The following is an 18,047-nucleotide window of genomic DNA, read 5'->3' as shown; positions in this document are numbered from 1 at the left end:
ATTTCGAGTCCAGATGTCCCTTTGTCAAAGCTATCAGGGAAGTACTGGAATAGCTCTAGTGAAGGCTCCCTCTTGACTGTTGGCATCACAAATTGCCTGGAAAGTTGCCTATGGCAACAAAAATGGTCGCACAACCCAATTATCGCCAAAGGGTCCTATAGCAAGCAGGTGGCACTTATTCCAATATTTTGCTCATTGTTTGAAATAATTCTGGTGTATGCCCCAAAGCAGCTGTGGAAAAGTCATTCCATTAAGACAGCGGGTGGCAATCCCAAACCTTTTCCATGTGTGTTTCTTGCTGGGTGGGACATAATTGGGTTTTGCTCTTGAATTGATCCAAGGAATCTAATCATTTGCATTCCAAGTGAAATACTGAAGCAGAGTTAACACAGAATACATATATAAACCCATGACCAGATAAACCACCCAACTAATCATGTGATAGAGAACAAATCCATACTTTATTCAAAAACTACATTTCATAACTTTATCTTGAAAGGCTGATGGAATTTAACCATATCTAATGTAACTATATCTCTAAAGCAATATAGTTGCTATTCTGAATAGATTTTCGCTATAGTTAAATATTACAAAGGTTCACTGAGGTAATTTGTCGGGCAGGGGCTTTGTGGTGTAGTACGTGATTCTCTGTCACGGAGGGACTTTGCCCCTGCCATGCTGTATATAACCTAGACAGTGGCAATGAAGAGAAAGTTTCCTTTACTCAACATTGCAGCATTCTGTTTTCTACCAGCAAGGATCCAGTAAGCAAAAGAATCAACTGATAAAAACTAATGAATTAGCATTCAATCATTTAATTATCTATTCCAGGTTAACATTTGAAGTTTATTTAAATGCCTTTAGAATTTTACTTAGAAGTTATATATATGCCATATATTTAAGAAGGGTCAGACATTAACTTTCTGTCTCCACAAAGGCTGCCGGACCTGCTGAGTTTATCCAGCATTTTTGTCTTTATTTCAGATTCCTAGCACCTCAGTATTTTGCTTTTATTATTATTGTTATGCATTTTGCTAATTCTGCGTCTACTTTTGGCTTTGCATTCTTGAAATGCAGTAACAGCATCCAATTGGTCCACTTGTCACTGGGGCTTTGAAAAACACTTGTTACTGATAGTCTACCCTTTGGTAATACTGTACTGGGAACAAACATTTTTCAAAAATACCTCTGTTATCTGGACGCCACACCTGGATTGTGAGGGGGAGGCAGGTTTAGGGAAAGTGATTCTTTAGGTTCTTCTCGCCTTTTAACAGTGGAAAGTCTAGTGTAGAATGATGAGTGTTGAAAGTTTAAGTACAATATTTGAACATTGCATTTTGCAGACCATGGCTCCTCCTCGGGCTGAGTTGGAGGGTTCACGGAGCAGCGCTGGGGCTGAGGAACTCGAGAGAAAGACATCAATGAATGGTAAGTGATGTTCCAGCACCAGCCTTCTGGCGTGCAGCTCCGTGAGGGCCACTCCAGCTGTTTACGCTCGGTCCCACTCCTGTGGATTCACCTTGTTCTCTCTCTACAGGATCCGCTGGTGAACCGGGGTTGATCCCCACTTATTCCACCAAGGCCCTGGTGAAGGAGGAGCCGGACGATCCCTGGGCATTGCCTAAACTCGAGGATGTTGGCATCAAGTGGGCAGGTACATGTTTCCTCCCTCAATCTCTGCTTTAGAGACACACTCCCGCACCCGGGCACCAGCAGAATGTCCTGACAGTAACTAACAACACTAATAAGAATCAATCTTCCTGTTGGCAGACCTGAACACTACGCGGAAAGTTCTTCGTGTGCTGATAGCCGTGTCGAAAATCGCTTTGCTTGTGGGACTGCTCTACATGTTTGTTTGCTCACTGGATATCCTGAGCTCAGCTTTCCAGCTGGTGGGAGGTGAGATCTTTGGATTCTTGGAGTCTGGGGTCTGCTTCTGGACGCCTCCCCCACCCCCGCCCCCCCAACAAACACACACACAATTCTTTCCTGTGCACTTGCAAGGAGAACTAGGGGAGGTTAGGGTTAGGGTTAGACAAGGTTTAAAGACAACTTTCCATCAGAGCAGACTTCATCCTTTCTGTTCCTCCCTCTTGTCCTGCAGGTAAAGCTGCCGGGGATATTTTCAAGGAGAACACTGTCCTCTCTAACCCAGTGGCTGGGCTGGTGATCGGAATCCTTGTCACGGTTCTGGTGCAGAGTTCCAGCACTTCCTCCTCCATCGTTGTCAGCATGGTGTCCTCTGGCTGTAAGTACACAGTGTTCCCCCAAACATTATAACCCCAAGTCCACCGTTGGGTTGACCCTTGGAGAGGTCCCTTTATTTTTGCAATGATTCAGAACCTGGCTTGTCTCTGCCTCTCTCTCTAATCTTCATACCCGCTGTTGCTTTACAGTGCTGGAAGTGCAATCCGCCATCCCTGTGATAATGGGAACCAACATCGGCACCTCAGTCACCAACACTATCGTGGCCCTCATGCAATCCGGAGACCGAAGTGAATTCAGAAGGTGCGTTAACACACCACCCATCCCCCCTTTTTATAGCAGTAAGGGAATGCTCACAGGAACTTTATTGCAATGTTAATGTAAGCCTACTTGTGCCACTTAGAAATAAACTTCAAAAACTTAAAAATCCAGAACCCACAGGGACTGGGCAAAAAGCAGACTTGTGGGGTAAGAAGGACAAGAGGGCGAAAGTTAAATGATTTGATCGTAAACCAATTGGTTCAAAGAGTTACTTCTGTTATTGGGACGGAGCGGGACGGGGGAGGATGAATGGGATGACGCCAATGACTGCAGGACGTGGATTGGAGAAATGGCCTGACGAATGGCAGAATAATTTAACACAGAGACGTGTGAAGTAATTAATTTTGGTAAAAGGAACAAGGAAAGGTAACAAAATTAAATAGTATGCTATAAAAGGAGGTTCAGAACTAGAATGACCTGGGTTTGACTGGAACAAGGTTTTACTGGTGGCAGGACTAGTTGAGAAGGCTGTTTAAGGAAAGCATTCAAGGTATTTGGCATTATAAATAGAGGCTAAGAGTATAAAAGTAAGGAGGTTGTTGCTATTACTTCAATGCTGAAAATCAATAAAAACAGAAAATGTAGGAAATATTCAGCAGGTCAGGCAACATCTGTGAAGAGAGAAACAGTTAATAATGCTTCAGATTAATGAAGACCCTTTGTTAGAAGTTATGGCTAAACTGTTACAAAACATGAGTTAAGGCACCAGTGAGAGTATTAGAGGAGATGGGATGAGGGAGATGGTGAGTGTTGTGGTATCTTAACTGCATTTATAATCCAGAGGCTCAGGGCTGCTGCTCTGGAAACAGGGATGTGAATCCACAATGGCAGCTGGTGGAATTTAAATTAAATTGTTGAAAACCTGGAAGTGAAAGCTAGTCTCAGCAACAGTGATCATCAAATTATCCTTGGTTGAGGCAAAAGCCCACCTAGTTCACTAATTGAGAGGGAAATCTGCCTGGCCTGTATGCGAATCCAGACTGAATGCAATGTGGTTGACCCCTAACTGTCCTCTGAAATGCCTCAGCAAGCCTAGTTCAAAGGAAATTCAAGATAGCAACACTTTGCAAATAATACTCGCATTCAATGAAAAAATAAGAGAGAGCCTCTCTTTAGGAAGAAAAGGGTGCAGAAGAGATTTACGAGAATTGTACCAAAGATGAAAGACTTCCATTGTGTGGAAATACAGAAAAATCTGGGATTGTTCTGCTTAAAACAGAGAGTAAAGGGAATTATGCTATTTACACATAATTTAGTTTCACACTTTTTGTCATGTATCAGGCAAAGAGAGAGGTTAGAAGAAGGAATTTAGTGATTAAGGCAGAAGTAGAGATGTATTTTAAATGGCGCCTAGATAATCATATAGATTTGGATTTAACAGGCACCAGGGTCTGCAAAGCTGATTGAAAAAATCAGGGGGTTGAAGTGGCGAGTCTACTCCACTCTGGCAGATTGCCCACAGACATTTAACATTCAGATGTGCGTTACTGTGTTAAGATGGAACTTTGACCTCAATCTGGAAAGTAAATCTCACCTCTAAGAGCTGCCAGAAGTGGATAGTCGGTTATGAGAGCATTAAATTAAATAGGGTGGAGTATAAACATTGCCACAGACCATTTAGGGTAAATGGATATTTCTCTGTGGTAAATTCCCATTTAATTATAGGTACTTTGCAAACCATAAAAATGATTCATTCAATGTAAATGGTTTGGAAGAGATAATTGCGTTCCAAATGTCCAAATTTAAGCTGAAACCGAACTGGGAACAATGGCAAATGCTGAATGTCAAATTCAGAAAGCTCTTAACAAGTTCAATTAGTGAGCAGAGAAATGAGCGACGCAATGAATATAGGGAAATATAAGATTCTAAGATTTGTTAGAGAAAAAGTTGATTTGGATCATGTGATAACTTGAAGTGTATGTGAAATATCAGAAAAGGTGAGCAGCTCACTATTAAAAAGAAAACAATGTTGGCAGTATAACAATGGTTATAACATATAAATCCAGAGAAATCAAAACTCTCTTTGAAAGTCTATCTCTTTCCTTTATGTGACGTACATTCTTAGCAATAATACAATTTTAATTACAATTATATTTTCACATTTGTATGTCTGTAAAATAATTGTCAGTAGAAATCAGTGCAAAGATGCAACCTGAGAGGCCTTGGACAATGTAAATAGTCAATGACCTTGAAGATTGCTGGATAGAGACTTCCATCTTTTTGTCCTCACCCTGCTATCCCTGAAAAAAATCTCCATAAGGCCTTGGATATTGTAAGAGACAGAGATGTGGCATCTTGTGCCTTTGTTCCTTTTCGCTTTCCTATGTGCTTATGAACTCAGGCTTGCCCAGGCAGAGTGAAAAAATACCATCCCATAATACTTGAATTAATATTCCCATAATTTACAAATTGCAGCCATTAACAGATATATAGTATGCTGATTTATCATTGATTAAATGATGTGCAAATGCTTCCTAAAATCACATTTTCCAAACTTCAGGCCCACACAAATCTAACAGGACCCAAATAGTAAGAAAGAATTTTAAATGCTATTAAATCACCCATCTGCTTAAATGTGTTGGCTGTATTGTCAGTGATTGCTGATAGCATATAACCAAAGGCTATAGTTTGGACATCCTACTTGCATGTATAATTAGGATTAAGAATGCAATAACTATTTTTATTTTCTTTCTAGAGCCTTTGCAGGTGCGACGGTGCACGATTTCTTTAATTGGCTCTCAGTGCTCGTCCTGCTACCAATTGAAGCTGCATCTGGCTATCTGTACTATCTCACTCATATTATTGTTGAATCATTTGATATCAAGAGTGGTGAAGATGCTCCAGATATGCTAAAAGTCATTACTGACCCCTTCACAAAACTTATCATACAGGTAAGCCATGGCAACACAATGATATTAGAATCATTGCAATGGAACTGTGTCTAAAGGTAGGAAGGCTACAGTAGATTCTCACTTCTGCAGCTACTGCCCTGGCCAATAGTCTTGAGTGATGTTCTTTTTCTGCTGGAGAACTATAGCTGGAAAGGCCCAAGGGTCCTGCTTGGAAAAGGTTAGAAGTTATCTAGCCTGATGATCAGCTATGATTAAAAGGAATGGCGGAACAAGCTCGAAGGGTCAAATTGTTTATTCCTGCTTTTCTTTTCTATGTGTGATTCTTCTCCAGGCTGCTCCCATACACTATCGGACTCAGGAGGTCCCAGTGCAAACCCAACAGTATTTTTTTGAGATCACATGGGAATAACTGGGGATGAAAAGGCCAGAAATGTCCACCCACCTGATTTCCTTCACAACCCTGGTTCTGAACCTCTCAGGCCCAGATCCACACGTGGAGGAAAGACCTGGAAATACCCTGACAGTGGAAAAGGGACGAAAAGCTGATATATCAGGCTTCAGCCTCTTTTATTTCCCAATGCACCCAGAAACTGTTTCAGAAGCACTTTGATGGAGAAAATCACCTTAATGTGCTTTAAAAAATGACTTTATTAAATTGTTTTACTTTTACATGGAATTCCTCTAACTCCCAGCAAGTAAGCAACAGCAAAACATTGTTCAGATTGTGGTTGAACTTAATTGAACGTATTGCTGTATCAGTGAGTTGAAGTGAAACATAGGAGCAAATTTATTATATCTTATATCAAGTGCAGATAATTTTAATCATTGTACAGGTCAGGGGTAGCATTCTTGCCTCTGAGTCAGAAGCTCACGTGTTAAAGCCCCATTCCAGAAATTTGATGACATAATCAGGTTGCATAGCAGTGCTGAAGGAGCATTCCAATGTTACAGGAGCCATGAGATATTACACCAATTCTTTTTTCATACACTTCTACTAATATTCAAGTTCTGTTTGACATCACACTTCTTATGAGAGGTTTGTAGTCAATCGTGAAATCAGTTAAAAAAATCCTTAAGAAACCTTTGTTTTTCCACATATTGCTCTGCTCATAAAATTGATGACTAGAATGAGCAGGGCATTTGTTTTTCATGTGAACACAGGGAGTTGTGTAAAAAGATGGTTTTGCAAAAAATTATATTGCATATTTGGGGAGAAAGAGAGACTCTTTGACTGAGCTGAATAAATCCAATTATATACTGATCACAGGCAAAATGGTTACCCCGAGGTTAAAGCAGAGAATTCTGTGTAGAATTGAAACTATTTCAACATTAGCAAACAGGTTACACACCTCAGGTTTTGCAGGTTGTTTACTAGGCTGCTTAATTGTAACTTCTTGTTTCAAATAATTGAGGAGGTTGCACAGCATTTACCACTTACAGTGCAGTAAACACCACTAATGCTTCAGCAGTTTCATTAAGTTAAGCCTCAAAATTTTTGTGCAATCTATTACAATTCCCTCAATCCAAAATTCTAGTTTCTTCTCTTTGCTGATTATGTTTCCCCCTGCAGTGAAGTCACTCCTGCTAACCATGATTAGTCTCTCCTAGCTAAAATTTCTGCAATTCTCTGCGGTGAAATATGGAATGTCAAGCATGCTGTGTCATTATTTTAAAATTATATTTCTTTAACTCCTACCTTTCGATCAAAAGAAAACTACAATATGAGAGCTGGGAAGTAACATTAGAAATGAACACCAAAGTGCACAGACAGTACTAGATTAGGAAATAGCAAGGTATTAAGTGGGATTGGGTTAAGAGGAAATGTAATAAAGTCTAAATTAAGGACACTATCCATATATATGAATGTGTGGAATGTGGCATATAAGGTTATGAGCTGCTGGTATAGAGAACCATTGGAAAAATGATATTGTGACGATAATCTAGACCTGGCACAAAGGAAGGCAGGAACCGATATTCATTATTCCAGAAACAAGCTGTATAGGAAGGTAGGTAAGGAAAGGAAGAAGGGTGGAGTACTGATTATGGAGAACATCACAGTGTTGGAGAAGGAGGATATCTCACAAAGATCAAATATAGGTCAGAATCTGTTTGGTTAGAGCTAAGAAACAATAAAGATACAATTACAATGCTGGGTGATTCCATAAGCCTTCAACTAATGGGTAAGATGTACTGGAACAAGTTTGCCAGGAAAATACAGGGATGTACAAGAATAATAGACTAGTTATAATGGGGGAATTTAGGAAGTAATGGATAATGAGATAGAAATGGTGTAAGGGGCTGAGGTGAGCAAGAGTTAAGCATGTGTTCAAGAGAATTTTCCATATCAGTATATTTCCAGTTTAACAAAGAAGGAATCATTGCTGGATTTGGTCCTGGGGTACCAGATGGGTCAAGTATCAGTTGGGATCTTTTAGCGGATATTGTCAGCGAAGTTAGAGCTCATGAAGTAAAAGAGACAGTAACGGTATGGATATGAAATTGGCTGAGTGACAGGCAACAGAGAGTAGTGGTAAATGGCTGATTTTTGGACAGGAATAAGTTTTATAATGAGGTTTCCTAGGTGTCAGTGAATGGACTCTTTTCTTGATACTTATTAATGACCGAGATATGGGTTTACAGGTTTTAATTTCAAGGTTTATAGATGGCGCAAAACTTGAAAATATTGTGGGTAGACTGGAGATAGATAGATTGGAGCTGCTGTCTTTGGAGAAGAGAAGGTTGAGAGAAGATTTAATAGTAACTTTTAGAATCATGAGGAACCTGGCCAAGAATAGATGGAGAGAAACAGTTCTTAATGGTGGAGGGATTCAGAAAGAGAGGGTATCGATTTAAGGTGATTAGCAAAAGAAACAATAGGAGGACACAAACGGATAGGATACATTTGAGAATGCACTTCCTGAGAGTGTGGTGGAGGCAGATTCAAGTTTTGTTTTCGAAAAAGAATTGGATGATTGGCTCAAGAGAAAATAAGGGTTACAGGGAAAAGGTGGGGAGTTGGGACTAGTTGAGTTGCTTTTGCAATGGGCTGATGCAGACACAACAGGCTGAGTGTTTCTGTGGTGTAATTATTCTGTAATTCTATACTGTGTGAAGCACTGTAAACTCTATAGTCAAAGGTTGGGCCCAGTAGTTGAAGTGATTATTATACTAAGACAGAGGCATGGGCATACATTTTCCAGTCCCCTCCAATGCAGGAATCTACAAGGACGGGATTGGAAAATTTGATGGACCATTAAAAGGTCTGTTGAATTTCTGGTCTCATGCAAATGGGACTGGAAAATTCCATCCATGGACTTCCCTCTCTAAGTCTGCCTCTACTCCTGTAAGATTTTTTTTAAGATACCACATGGAGCAATTTTTGACCTAATCTAATATTTCTTTCATAAGGCTCAGTGTCAAATTTTGTTTGATAATGCCAGTGTGAAGCCCTTGGGACAGTCTACTGCATTAAAGACACCATTGCTGTTGTTCTAGCAACAACATGATTTCAGATCCTACATGGAAGCTTGAGAACTTAAATTAAAGTTTTTTAAAAATCTGGATAAAAAAAAACTAGTTCCAGTGTCAGCCATCAGCTTTCTATCGTCCTTTCAGCTAGAAAATCTGGTTTCTCCTTATCCAATCTGGCCCGTACATGACACCAGTCCCATACCAAACCCGTTGACTCTTAAATGCCCAAACAAGACATTCAGTTATACAAAAACTGCACTTCTCAAGGGCAGTTGGACATGGCCAATTGGGCATGGCCAATAATAATTGGCATTGCTGGTGGCTATTGCTTGGATTTCATGCCAAGAATGATTTCTTAAAAATCAGTTGAATTCATCAACATTGAGATTTAAACAAAAATGACACTATGTTTTTATCTTGATTAGATGTTTAAATTATTAAAAATTATTTCATTTCAGCTGGATAAATCTGTAATAAGTGATATAGCAACAGGAGATCCATCAGCAGCAAATAAAAGCCTCATTAAGGAATGGTGCAAGACTGCATCCAGTATGGTAAGTGAACAAGAAGTGTAGAATATAATTAATGACCAACAATGACAAGAAACTTCCAAATTTTGTTCAATGAAGTTCATTTAACAGCTGTTTCATCCAAGCATAATCGGGAAAATTGGCAACAATTTATTATTAAGAGGAGCTGGTAAAATGGTACAGCAGATCATGGGAAGAAGCCACAGACGCTGGTACACTAGCCTAGAATTAATGGAATTTGGGTGTGGGAGAGGAATTTGGACAGAACCTGTTACAAAGAACAGTACAGCACAGGAAACAGGCCCTTCGGCCCTTACTGTCCCTCTCTAGCAACTCTGAGGAATTCTGAGCAGACTGAGAAGCAGGGGTGATTGAAGGAGTATGATGCCTTATTGGTGATTGGGCTGCTGAGGTACCAGACCTCTTCCCTGGAAGTTCTACCATTGATGTCCAAGTTACATGAAATGATGGAGGATATGCTTGCAAGAAGCAGGTGTATTTGACATATTATGGCTGTTTTTGGGCCAAAATGTCATATCCGATATCTGACTAACTGATTGCAATAATCAGTTGCTCTTATGAATGTAGCAATCTTATTTTTGGTGACCTGTGTCAGCTGAGCCTGAGCCTCCCTTTCCTCAGCCAGTTTCTGCTCTGAAATCCTTGTGTTCCAGCCAGTTAAGTGGTCTGTTGTGTAATCAGTGATGTATGTGCTGTCACTTTTATTCAAATAACTCTGCGCTTGGGGTTTTGAACAAGATCTGAACAGAGCAGACAAATGACACATCCCACCGAACCTCTGATGTTGCAGCTGTTGGGCCAAAATTTTACCAATCCACATAGTTTTGTTGCAAGATTGGGACAGTTACTCAGCACCACCATTAAAAACATACAGTGCAACAGATTTAACAATGGCGAATGATAGTTTGCTGTGCAGTAAACCACAAAATGACATTGAACTGTATTGCATTGGCCATGCTAAGTTCTCCCTCGGTATACCTGAACAGGCATCAGAGTGTGGCAACTTTCATTGCAGTGTTAATGTAAGCCTTCTTGTGAGACTAATAAATAAACTTTAAATTTTACGTGAACTTAATATACAGACTGGTAGTCAAAAAGAAAAGCACCTCAAGATGAAGTATCAAACGACAATGAGCCAGGGACCTGCCTTTGAGCAGGGCACATAGAATTAGATAGTGTACTGTTCTTGGTTTAATTAACAAAATTACTTTGCAGGACAATTGGCTCCTTAACATTTGGTAATGATGATGTGGGTTGTGTTCAGTTTCAGATAATGTTAACTTGCAAAAGAGCCTGACTGATTTTATATAATTTTGTGTCTTACAGGTAGAAAAAAATGTGACTGTGCCCAGTGAACTTAATTGCACATCACCTGAATTTTGCTGGATTGAAGGCAACAACATATGGACTCAAAAAAATGTATCACAAACAACAAACATTGAAAAATGTAAGTTAGTAATCAATTCCTTCAATATCATTGTAAGAAGGATGTAGCTTTATCAACAAACCAATTGATTGCAACTTGATCATCAGAACTGGGCCTGTGCTTCTAACAAGGACTGAATAAACTTACCCATTCAGTATTAAATAGGACTAGGGAGAAATACTGTGGGCAGAATATAATCCAGTTCAATTGGAGGAGAGAAGGAGCTAATGTAGGAAATTGACCTGCTTGTGGCAGGATGTCAGTTAGTCTCATTAAAGAATGAATGGATATCAATTATTTCTGAGCCCACCAGAATTTAGTGGTAGTTTGGCGATTAAATGGGAGTCACATGGCTTTCCCATGCTTCCCGAATGTTGCCCAGCAACTCTGTCTGGGCTGCCGGTGACATATTTATAATGGGGGGTGGCGGGGGGGAGGGTGAATGATTGGTCCCCTCATTACCAGACAATCTGTGGACTCAGCATCAGGAAGTGAGGCTACTGCAAACAAGTCCTTGCCTCTGATAACTGGGCACCAGGATCCGAAATTGTAGGGGAATCCTTACTCTGACAATGGACTTAATTAGATCAGATCTGCCCAGCAGAAGAAATTCTGATTTTCTATCAGTGCGCCAGCTGATGGACGGGACCCGCATTGGATATATTAAATTCTGCCCTGCAGATTACGATGCTCTTGAATATCTACTTCATTGGTCAAGCTTTTGTTTACATGATCTCACGTTTACTTATTTGTCTCAGTGTCAATTTTCAACTGATTCGACACCTGTGAAACACCTTGAGACGTACGATAAGGATGTATATTTATGCAAGCTACTGATCTATGTACCATATTTGTCGTAGTTAATGAAATATTAAATTATGGAGTTCCTACACTCTTATAATGCTGGACATTAGGTTATTTGGGAAAATGAGATATTTGTTCACTCATGAATTATTACCTCAGCATTGCATGTAACATTTCTGGATTTTTTTTGTTTTAAGGTAATCATATATTTGTGAACACCGACATATCTGATTTAGGAGTTGGCCTCATCCTCCTTGCAGTGTCTTTGATTATCCTGTGTACCTGCTTGATACTTATTGTTAAACTTCTCAACTCGATGTTAAAAGGACAAGTTGCTACAGTTATCAAAAAAGTTATTAACACTGGTAAGTAGAAAAACTTCTTTCAATTCACCAATGTAGATATGCATAGCGTGGGATAAATTAATATTAATTCATACTTTGTATTTGTATAATGTATAGATTTTGCTCCTCAATGACTTGCTGCTTCTAGCAGTTCCAAATGTGCTAAGCTTAAATATTTTTCACTGATACAATAAATACTTTGCAATCCAAGCCTATTTGAATGTTGTGGGGAATTTGGTCAAAGTTGTCTTGGAAGAGTCAAATTCCTCAGCCTTAAAGCATGGTAAACCTATAATTTATATTGTGTTAGTTTTCTAGAATTGTGAACAATAGAGCTAACATTTGTGCATAATTATTATTAAAATAAATTGGGTGGTTTTTTAGTGTTACCGTTCAGTAAAATGTTGTATTTAAAAGAAAATCACCTAAACAACTGGGATAATTTTCAACAATTTTACCTGGACAGTAATCTGGTGAGCTAAGTTCTTGCCATTAAGAGATCCTGGCCAGAATTCTCCAGCTGTTCACACCCCATCACCACTGCCACTAAGGATGGGGAGATTGGCGCACTGCCAAATCTCCATTCACTGCAGCGGGACTGGAGAATCCTAGCTGCAGGGTAAGAGAATCTGGCCCCTCTCTGGTTTTGATCCCATTTACATCAGCAGATTGAAAACCAGGGCCATATTTTATGAAGGATCAGCTTTGCCAATTAACTGCTCGGACAACATCCCTGAAAATGTTTTGGTGATTATTTTTTAATATAGATTAACTTGTGCTTATGCTAGCACTCCAGTATAAACAATGGTTCTCTAATATAATCAGGGAGTAAAGAAACTTTGATGCTTTCTGAGGGTGGTATGGTGGCACTGTGGTTAGCTGTTGCCTCACAGCGCCAGGGTCCTAGGTTCAATTCCAGCCTCGGGTCACTGTCTATGTGGAGTTTGCACATTCTCCCTGTGTCTACATGGGTTTCCTCCGGGTGCTCCGGTTTCCTCCCACAGTCCAAAGAAGTGTGTGTTATGTGAATTGGCCATGCTAACTTGACCGTAGTGTCAGGGGGATTAGCAGGGTAAATGTGTGGGGTTATGGGAATAGGGCTTGGTGGGATTGTGATCAGTACAGGCTTGATGGGCTGAATAGCCTCCTTCTGTAGTGTAGGGATTCTGATTCAGAAGGGATTCTGTGAGCAACCCTAGTAAATCTGCTAGTATTTTTCTATATAGCAGTTAGAATTCAGCAGTCATTTAGATAAATCTATTCTTTCTTTAACAGGAATGTTATAAATGATATTTAACAATCTGGACCAAGATATTTTTGTGGTTTCATTGCACAACTTTTTATACTAACTACTAGAAAATGTGCAATAAATAGGAAAAATCTGATCCTGTTGTAATAAAAATTTAACTGTACTGCACTTGATATTAAAAAACATATGTTATGAAAAAAGACGATTAGTAAAGCAATTGTTTCACAGTTATACAATTTGTTTGCTTTCTTGTGAACTTGATTTTTAAGTGTATGAATATTTATAGTAGAGTTCAATCTTGTCTAATGTACAAGTGACAATATCAATAGTTTGTGACGTATTTATTACTTAAGAATCATTTAAATGTGGGTAAAGCCACACTTTTGAAGAGTTCTCACTCATTTAACTCCAATCCTTTTGCAGATTTCAAATATCCGTTTGGTTGGTTAACTGGATATATAGCCATCGCAGTGGGTGCTGGAATGACTTTTATTGTCCAAAGCAGCTCTATTTTTACCTCAGCTCTCACGCCACTAGTCGGTAGGTTTGGGGAATACATTTTTACATGAAAATATTGTCGTTATAATTCAAAAACTACTTTACTAATCTTTTCCATTTTCTGGCAGGAATTGGTGTGATAAGTATCGAGCGAGTCTACCCTCTCACACTGGGTTCCAATATAGGCACAACTACAACGGCTATTATAGCTGCTCTTACCAGCCCAGGAGAGACTTTAGCTAACTCTTTGCAGGTAATTAAATATATCAGTTAGGTTAATTAAGTACAATTTTATATTTAGTGCACTAGTGTAGCAGTTAACCTTATCAACCCTCTTAATCGCATTTTGGTTTAACATTTTAACTTTCTTCTATGATTCTTTTTGTTGTTTAAATCTATCTCTCTTTAAGGGACTGCACCTTTCATTTGTCCCTCTGTTCATTTGATTTAGTTTAATTGGTTATCGTTTTATTAGAAAATAGGAGTGTAGCAATTATTGAATGTATAATCCAGAGGTCTACTGTGGTGGGATTTGAATTTAAAGAATCTGAATTTGCGCCAAGATGTAACCTGGTTACACCCAGCGAGGGCAGGGTGTAGCCTATTTAAATATTCATTTAAGTATGTTTAGACAATTGTCCCTGCTCCCAGAATCCTGACTCTCGGATGCAGCGGGAATTCTGCGCGAATCACAACTGGCCTCCATAAACAGAGACCAGGCATGAGACAACATTAGGGGACTCAGAGGCCATTGAAGTTCATGGGTGGTCAGCGACGTGGCACCTTGGCACTGTGCCAGTGCCAAGGTGATGGGGCCTGAGAGGTTGGGACATGAAAGGGGCAGGGCATGAACCCGCCCCCTTCATGCCCTGCCCCCTTCATGCCCCAACTTCTCAGGCCCTGTCACCTTGGCACTGGCACAATGCCAATGTGCCATGTCCCTGACCACCCATGAGTTTCAGTGGCCTCTGAGCTCCCTGGTGTGGCCTCATACCTGGTCTCTGTTTGTGGAGGCAAACAGCCTCCACAAACATTGGGAGGGTTCCAATGCCCCAATCTACGTTGGGAGGGGGAAAACACGCCTTCAGTTGGGGAGGAGGTTTCCAATGTTTGTCAAGGGACTTAGGGGTTCTTTAATTTCACTGAATACAGCGCCCACCCTGTGTGAAGCTGGTCTTGCTGGCAATTTTAGGCCGTACCCCTCTCTGCACCAGTTTTCTCACCCAAAATTAGGCTCAATAATTTTGTGGGAAATTCCGTCCCATGATATCAGCAAAGTTTACTGAATGAAGCTATCCAAACCCTGTAAGAAAGAAAACATGCTTTCATCACCTGGACTGACCTTGAGATGTGATTCGAGTGAGATACTCTTAACTGCTTTGTGAAGTGGAAGCGACGGAACTGTTCAAGAGGACAATCCAGCACCGTAGTCTCAGAGCAACAAGGAGTCTGAGAATAAATGCTAGTCTACCTTCTGAGAATGAATTTAAAAGGTCACCAGTCAAACCAAGCCTTTACTTGTTTTTCACAATTTGCTATTTTTTTTTTAAATATTTTTTCATCTCCAATTTTCTCCCTTATAATTTCTTTTTCAAATCTGATAACTAATAGTGAAAAACAGCTGTAGTGTTCTATTCAAGTGTTCACTCTTTCATTTGACAGTTTTGTCACAGGAACAATCAGGGCTCTTCCTATCCTCCAGGGTTACTGACGTCACCTGTAGCAGCCTCAGTTGTCACTCCTCTGAGACCAGCTAACCAGGTTCAAAAGCAATGAAGGATCTAGATAGAGGGAATAAGGATCAACTGTTTATACACGTGGGTCAGCTTGAGATGGTGGTAGAAGCAGGTTCAGTAATAACTTCCAAAAGAGAATTGGTTAAATCCATGAAAATGAGAAATACATAGGGCTATGTTTGAAGAACAGGGAATTGGGCCTAATTAAATAGCTCTTTCAAATAGTCAATACAGGGAGGTTAAGCAAAATGGCTTCTCTCTGTGCCATATAATTCTATGATTCTATATAACCAAGTAATAAAACCAAGCATCTTTCAATTCCATAAACACTGTAACACACTGACATCCCAATAAATAGTTTAAAAACCCAAGAAAAGGTTTGCAGCTACAAAAACATACTTCAAATATACCTGATATAAATATTACAAGCCACTTATAAATCAAAGGAAATGCGGAATAAAATAATTTCACTTTGGTTTTGAATGCATTTGTAGCTGTAGCTTTTTTATGGATTATGAATCCAAAAGCACAGAATCACTCACGTATAAAAGTATATTTTAAATGTTTTACATTTAAGGTTCAGAATAGTACATTAACTTTTTTTTGTGTCTTTGCAGATTGCTTTGTGCCATTTCTTTTTCAATATTTCTGGAATCATCATTTGGTACCCCATACCATTCATGCGGATTCCAATTCGCCTGGCTAAAGCACTGGGAATTCACACTTCCAAGTATAGGTGGTTTGCAGTAGCCTACCTGATTCTGTGCTTTGTCTTGCTCCCTCTAATTGTATTTGGGCTATCAGTTGCTGGTTGGCAGGTTCTGGTTGGAGTAGGTGTTCCTATCTTGATTATTATAGTCATCATAATTGTTATCAACCTTATGCAAAGAAAGTGTCCAAGGTTCTTGCCAAAGGTACTACGAACCTGGAATTTCCTTCCCTTGTGGATGCATTCCCTGACCCCCTGGGACAGAATGATACAGAATGTTACACGATGTTGCTTTGGAAAGTGTAAGTGTTGCAAGACTGATGATGAAAATAGTGACAGAGTGGGAGAACAAACCAAGTCCCTTGAAGTTTATGAAAATCCAATAATCCTAGAGAATGAAAAACAAGATGTTAGGATATTTCCCATTGAAGAAAATGAATCCAAATTTAATTCAACCATTATGTAGAAACAGCACTATTGGGAGAATGCCTTTTCAAAGTAGTGCAGTATTTTTTTAAGGGTTAACCTGCATCAGTTTCTATCATTTCTGGTATTCTGAATGGTTAGTGTTATTAATAAAATATCTGCCAGAAGTGATCCCTTCACCACTTTATATTGTGTGGCATTCATGAAATTTGTATTCAATCGTTGTCCTCAAGTGTAAGCCAGTATGATAATATGTGAGCAAAAGTGTAAATTGGCATAAGCACTATTTTAAAATGTGGCACATTTTTACAAATTTAAAATGCAGCATGTTTTTTAAATTAGCACAATAATGTTTATATTTATCTGTGCATTCTTAAAAGTGGTCTTAACAGACAATGATGTCAGAAGTCAATTTCTCTGGTGCTTCTTTGTTTATTGTACTTGGTAGGGACTCATCATTTCATTGTGTGAAATGTTGACAATATCATAAAAATGAATAGTTCATTGCAGGAAATTGCATCTTAATGGGAGAAAACAACTGAACCATATTAAGAATGGACCTGCAATAAATAGAAACACTAAACTGTGAAGTGGGGGTGGTGAACAGGTGAACAGAAGATCTTCAATACTTGGTGGACTAATTGGAAGGAAGGATGTCCTGAGTGGAGACCTTGTGGATAGTTCTTTCAAATGTGAAAGATGATTTGTTAAGCAATGTCACGCATCCAGTCTCCAGTTTGTACATGATACTGGATTAAAAACACTGAGCTGTTCAGTAACAAGTTCAGGATTTGATGTGTGAATTAAGAACATAAGAAATAGGAACAGGAGTAGGTCAAGATCCAACAGTGTTTGAGTGCATCATTTCTGTTAGATGGTGCTAAAGTAATAACCCTGACTTGCAGGCTTCACAATATGTTGTTTTATTCACTTGCAAGTGTTTCAGAACCTGGGTTGCTGAACCTTCCTGAAACTGTCCCATCACTGCTCCAGCCTTTGGAAATGATCAATAAGGAGTTGAACACTTATTTGTCATGTGCCATTTTCAGTTGATATTTGTAAAAATACGATGAAGAAAGCTAGAGTGTGAAGATTTGAGGCAAACTTATACAAGACCTTGTAGCTTTAATGCTAGAACAGTGGATGCTTGAACTTAAAAGAGTTTCAAGTTTGTCCTCCCAGCATTGACCTGACTCAGAACACTCTTGTTGCCACTGTGTGAGTTACAGCAGTTCTTAATTGAATTACTCTCTGGGGCAGAGACGTTACCAGAAAAACTAGTCCTGCCTGGCAGAAGGTCAGGCCATAAAGAATAGCCGTACATAAACAACCTTGCCAGCCTTGGAGACTTTGGTGGTTCAGATTGACTTTTTATCCCTGAAAGCATGAAGTTGGAACAACAGATCTAGGAAAGGCAGCAAGTGTATAAACAAGTACAATGAAAGTAAAACTGTA

The 18,047-nt window shown here is 39.4% G+C and overlaps 1 protein-coding gene across 1 annotated transcript; it reads left to right on the top strand.

The window, feature by feature from the left end:
- Positions 1-1,742: 1,742 nt before the first annotated feature.
- LOC145349883 (sodium-dependent phosphate transport protein 2B-like) lies at positions 1,743-17,581 on the top strand. The gene is made up of 10 exons (XM_080198508.1): positions 1,743-1,899; positions 2,105-2,248; positions 2,397-2,508; positions 5,222-5,417; positions 9,308-9,407; positions 10,731-10,847; positions 11,828-11,995; positions 13,647-13,763; positions 13,850-13,974; positions 16,075-17,581. The coding sequence occupies exons 1-10, from the start codon at positions 1,848-1,850 to the stop codon at positions 16,630-16,632; spliced, it is 1,689 nt and encodes a 562-aa protein (XP_080054634.1). The 5' UTR covers positions 1,743-1,847; the 3' UTR covers positions 16,633-17,581.
- Positions 17,582-18,047: the final 466 nt, after the last annotated feature.

This window comes from Carcharhinus amblyrhynchos, chromosome 1, assembly GCF_965287045.1.
Source record: "Carcharhinus amblyrhynchos chromosome 1, sCarAmb.v2.hapA, whole genome shotgun sequence".
NCBI classification, from domain to species: domain Eukaryota; kingdom Metazoa; phylum Chordata; class Chondrichthyes; order Carcharhiniformes; family Carcharhinidae; genus Carcharhinus; species Carcharhinus amblyrhynchos.
This window is presented reverse-complemented; position numbering and strand designations above follow the sequence as displayed.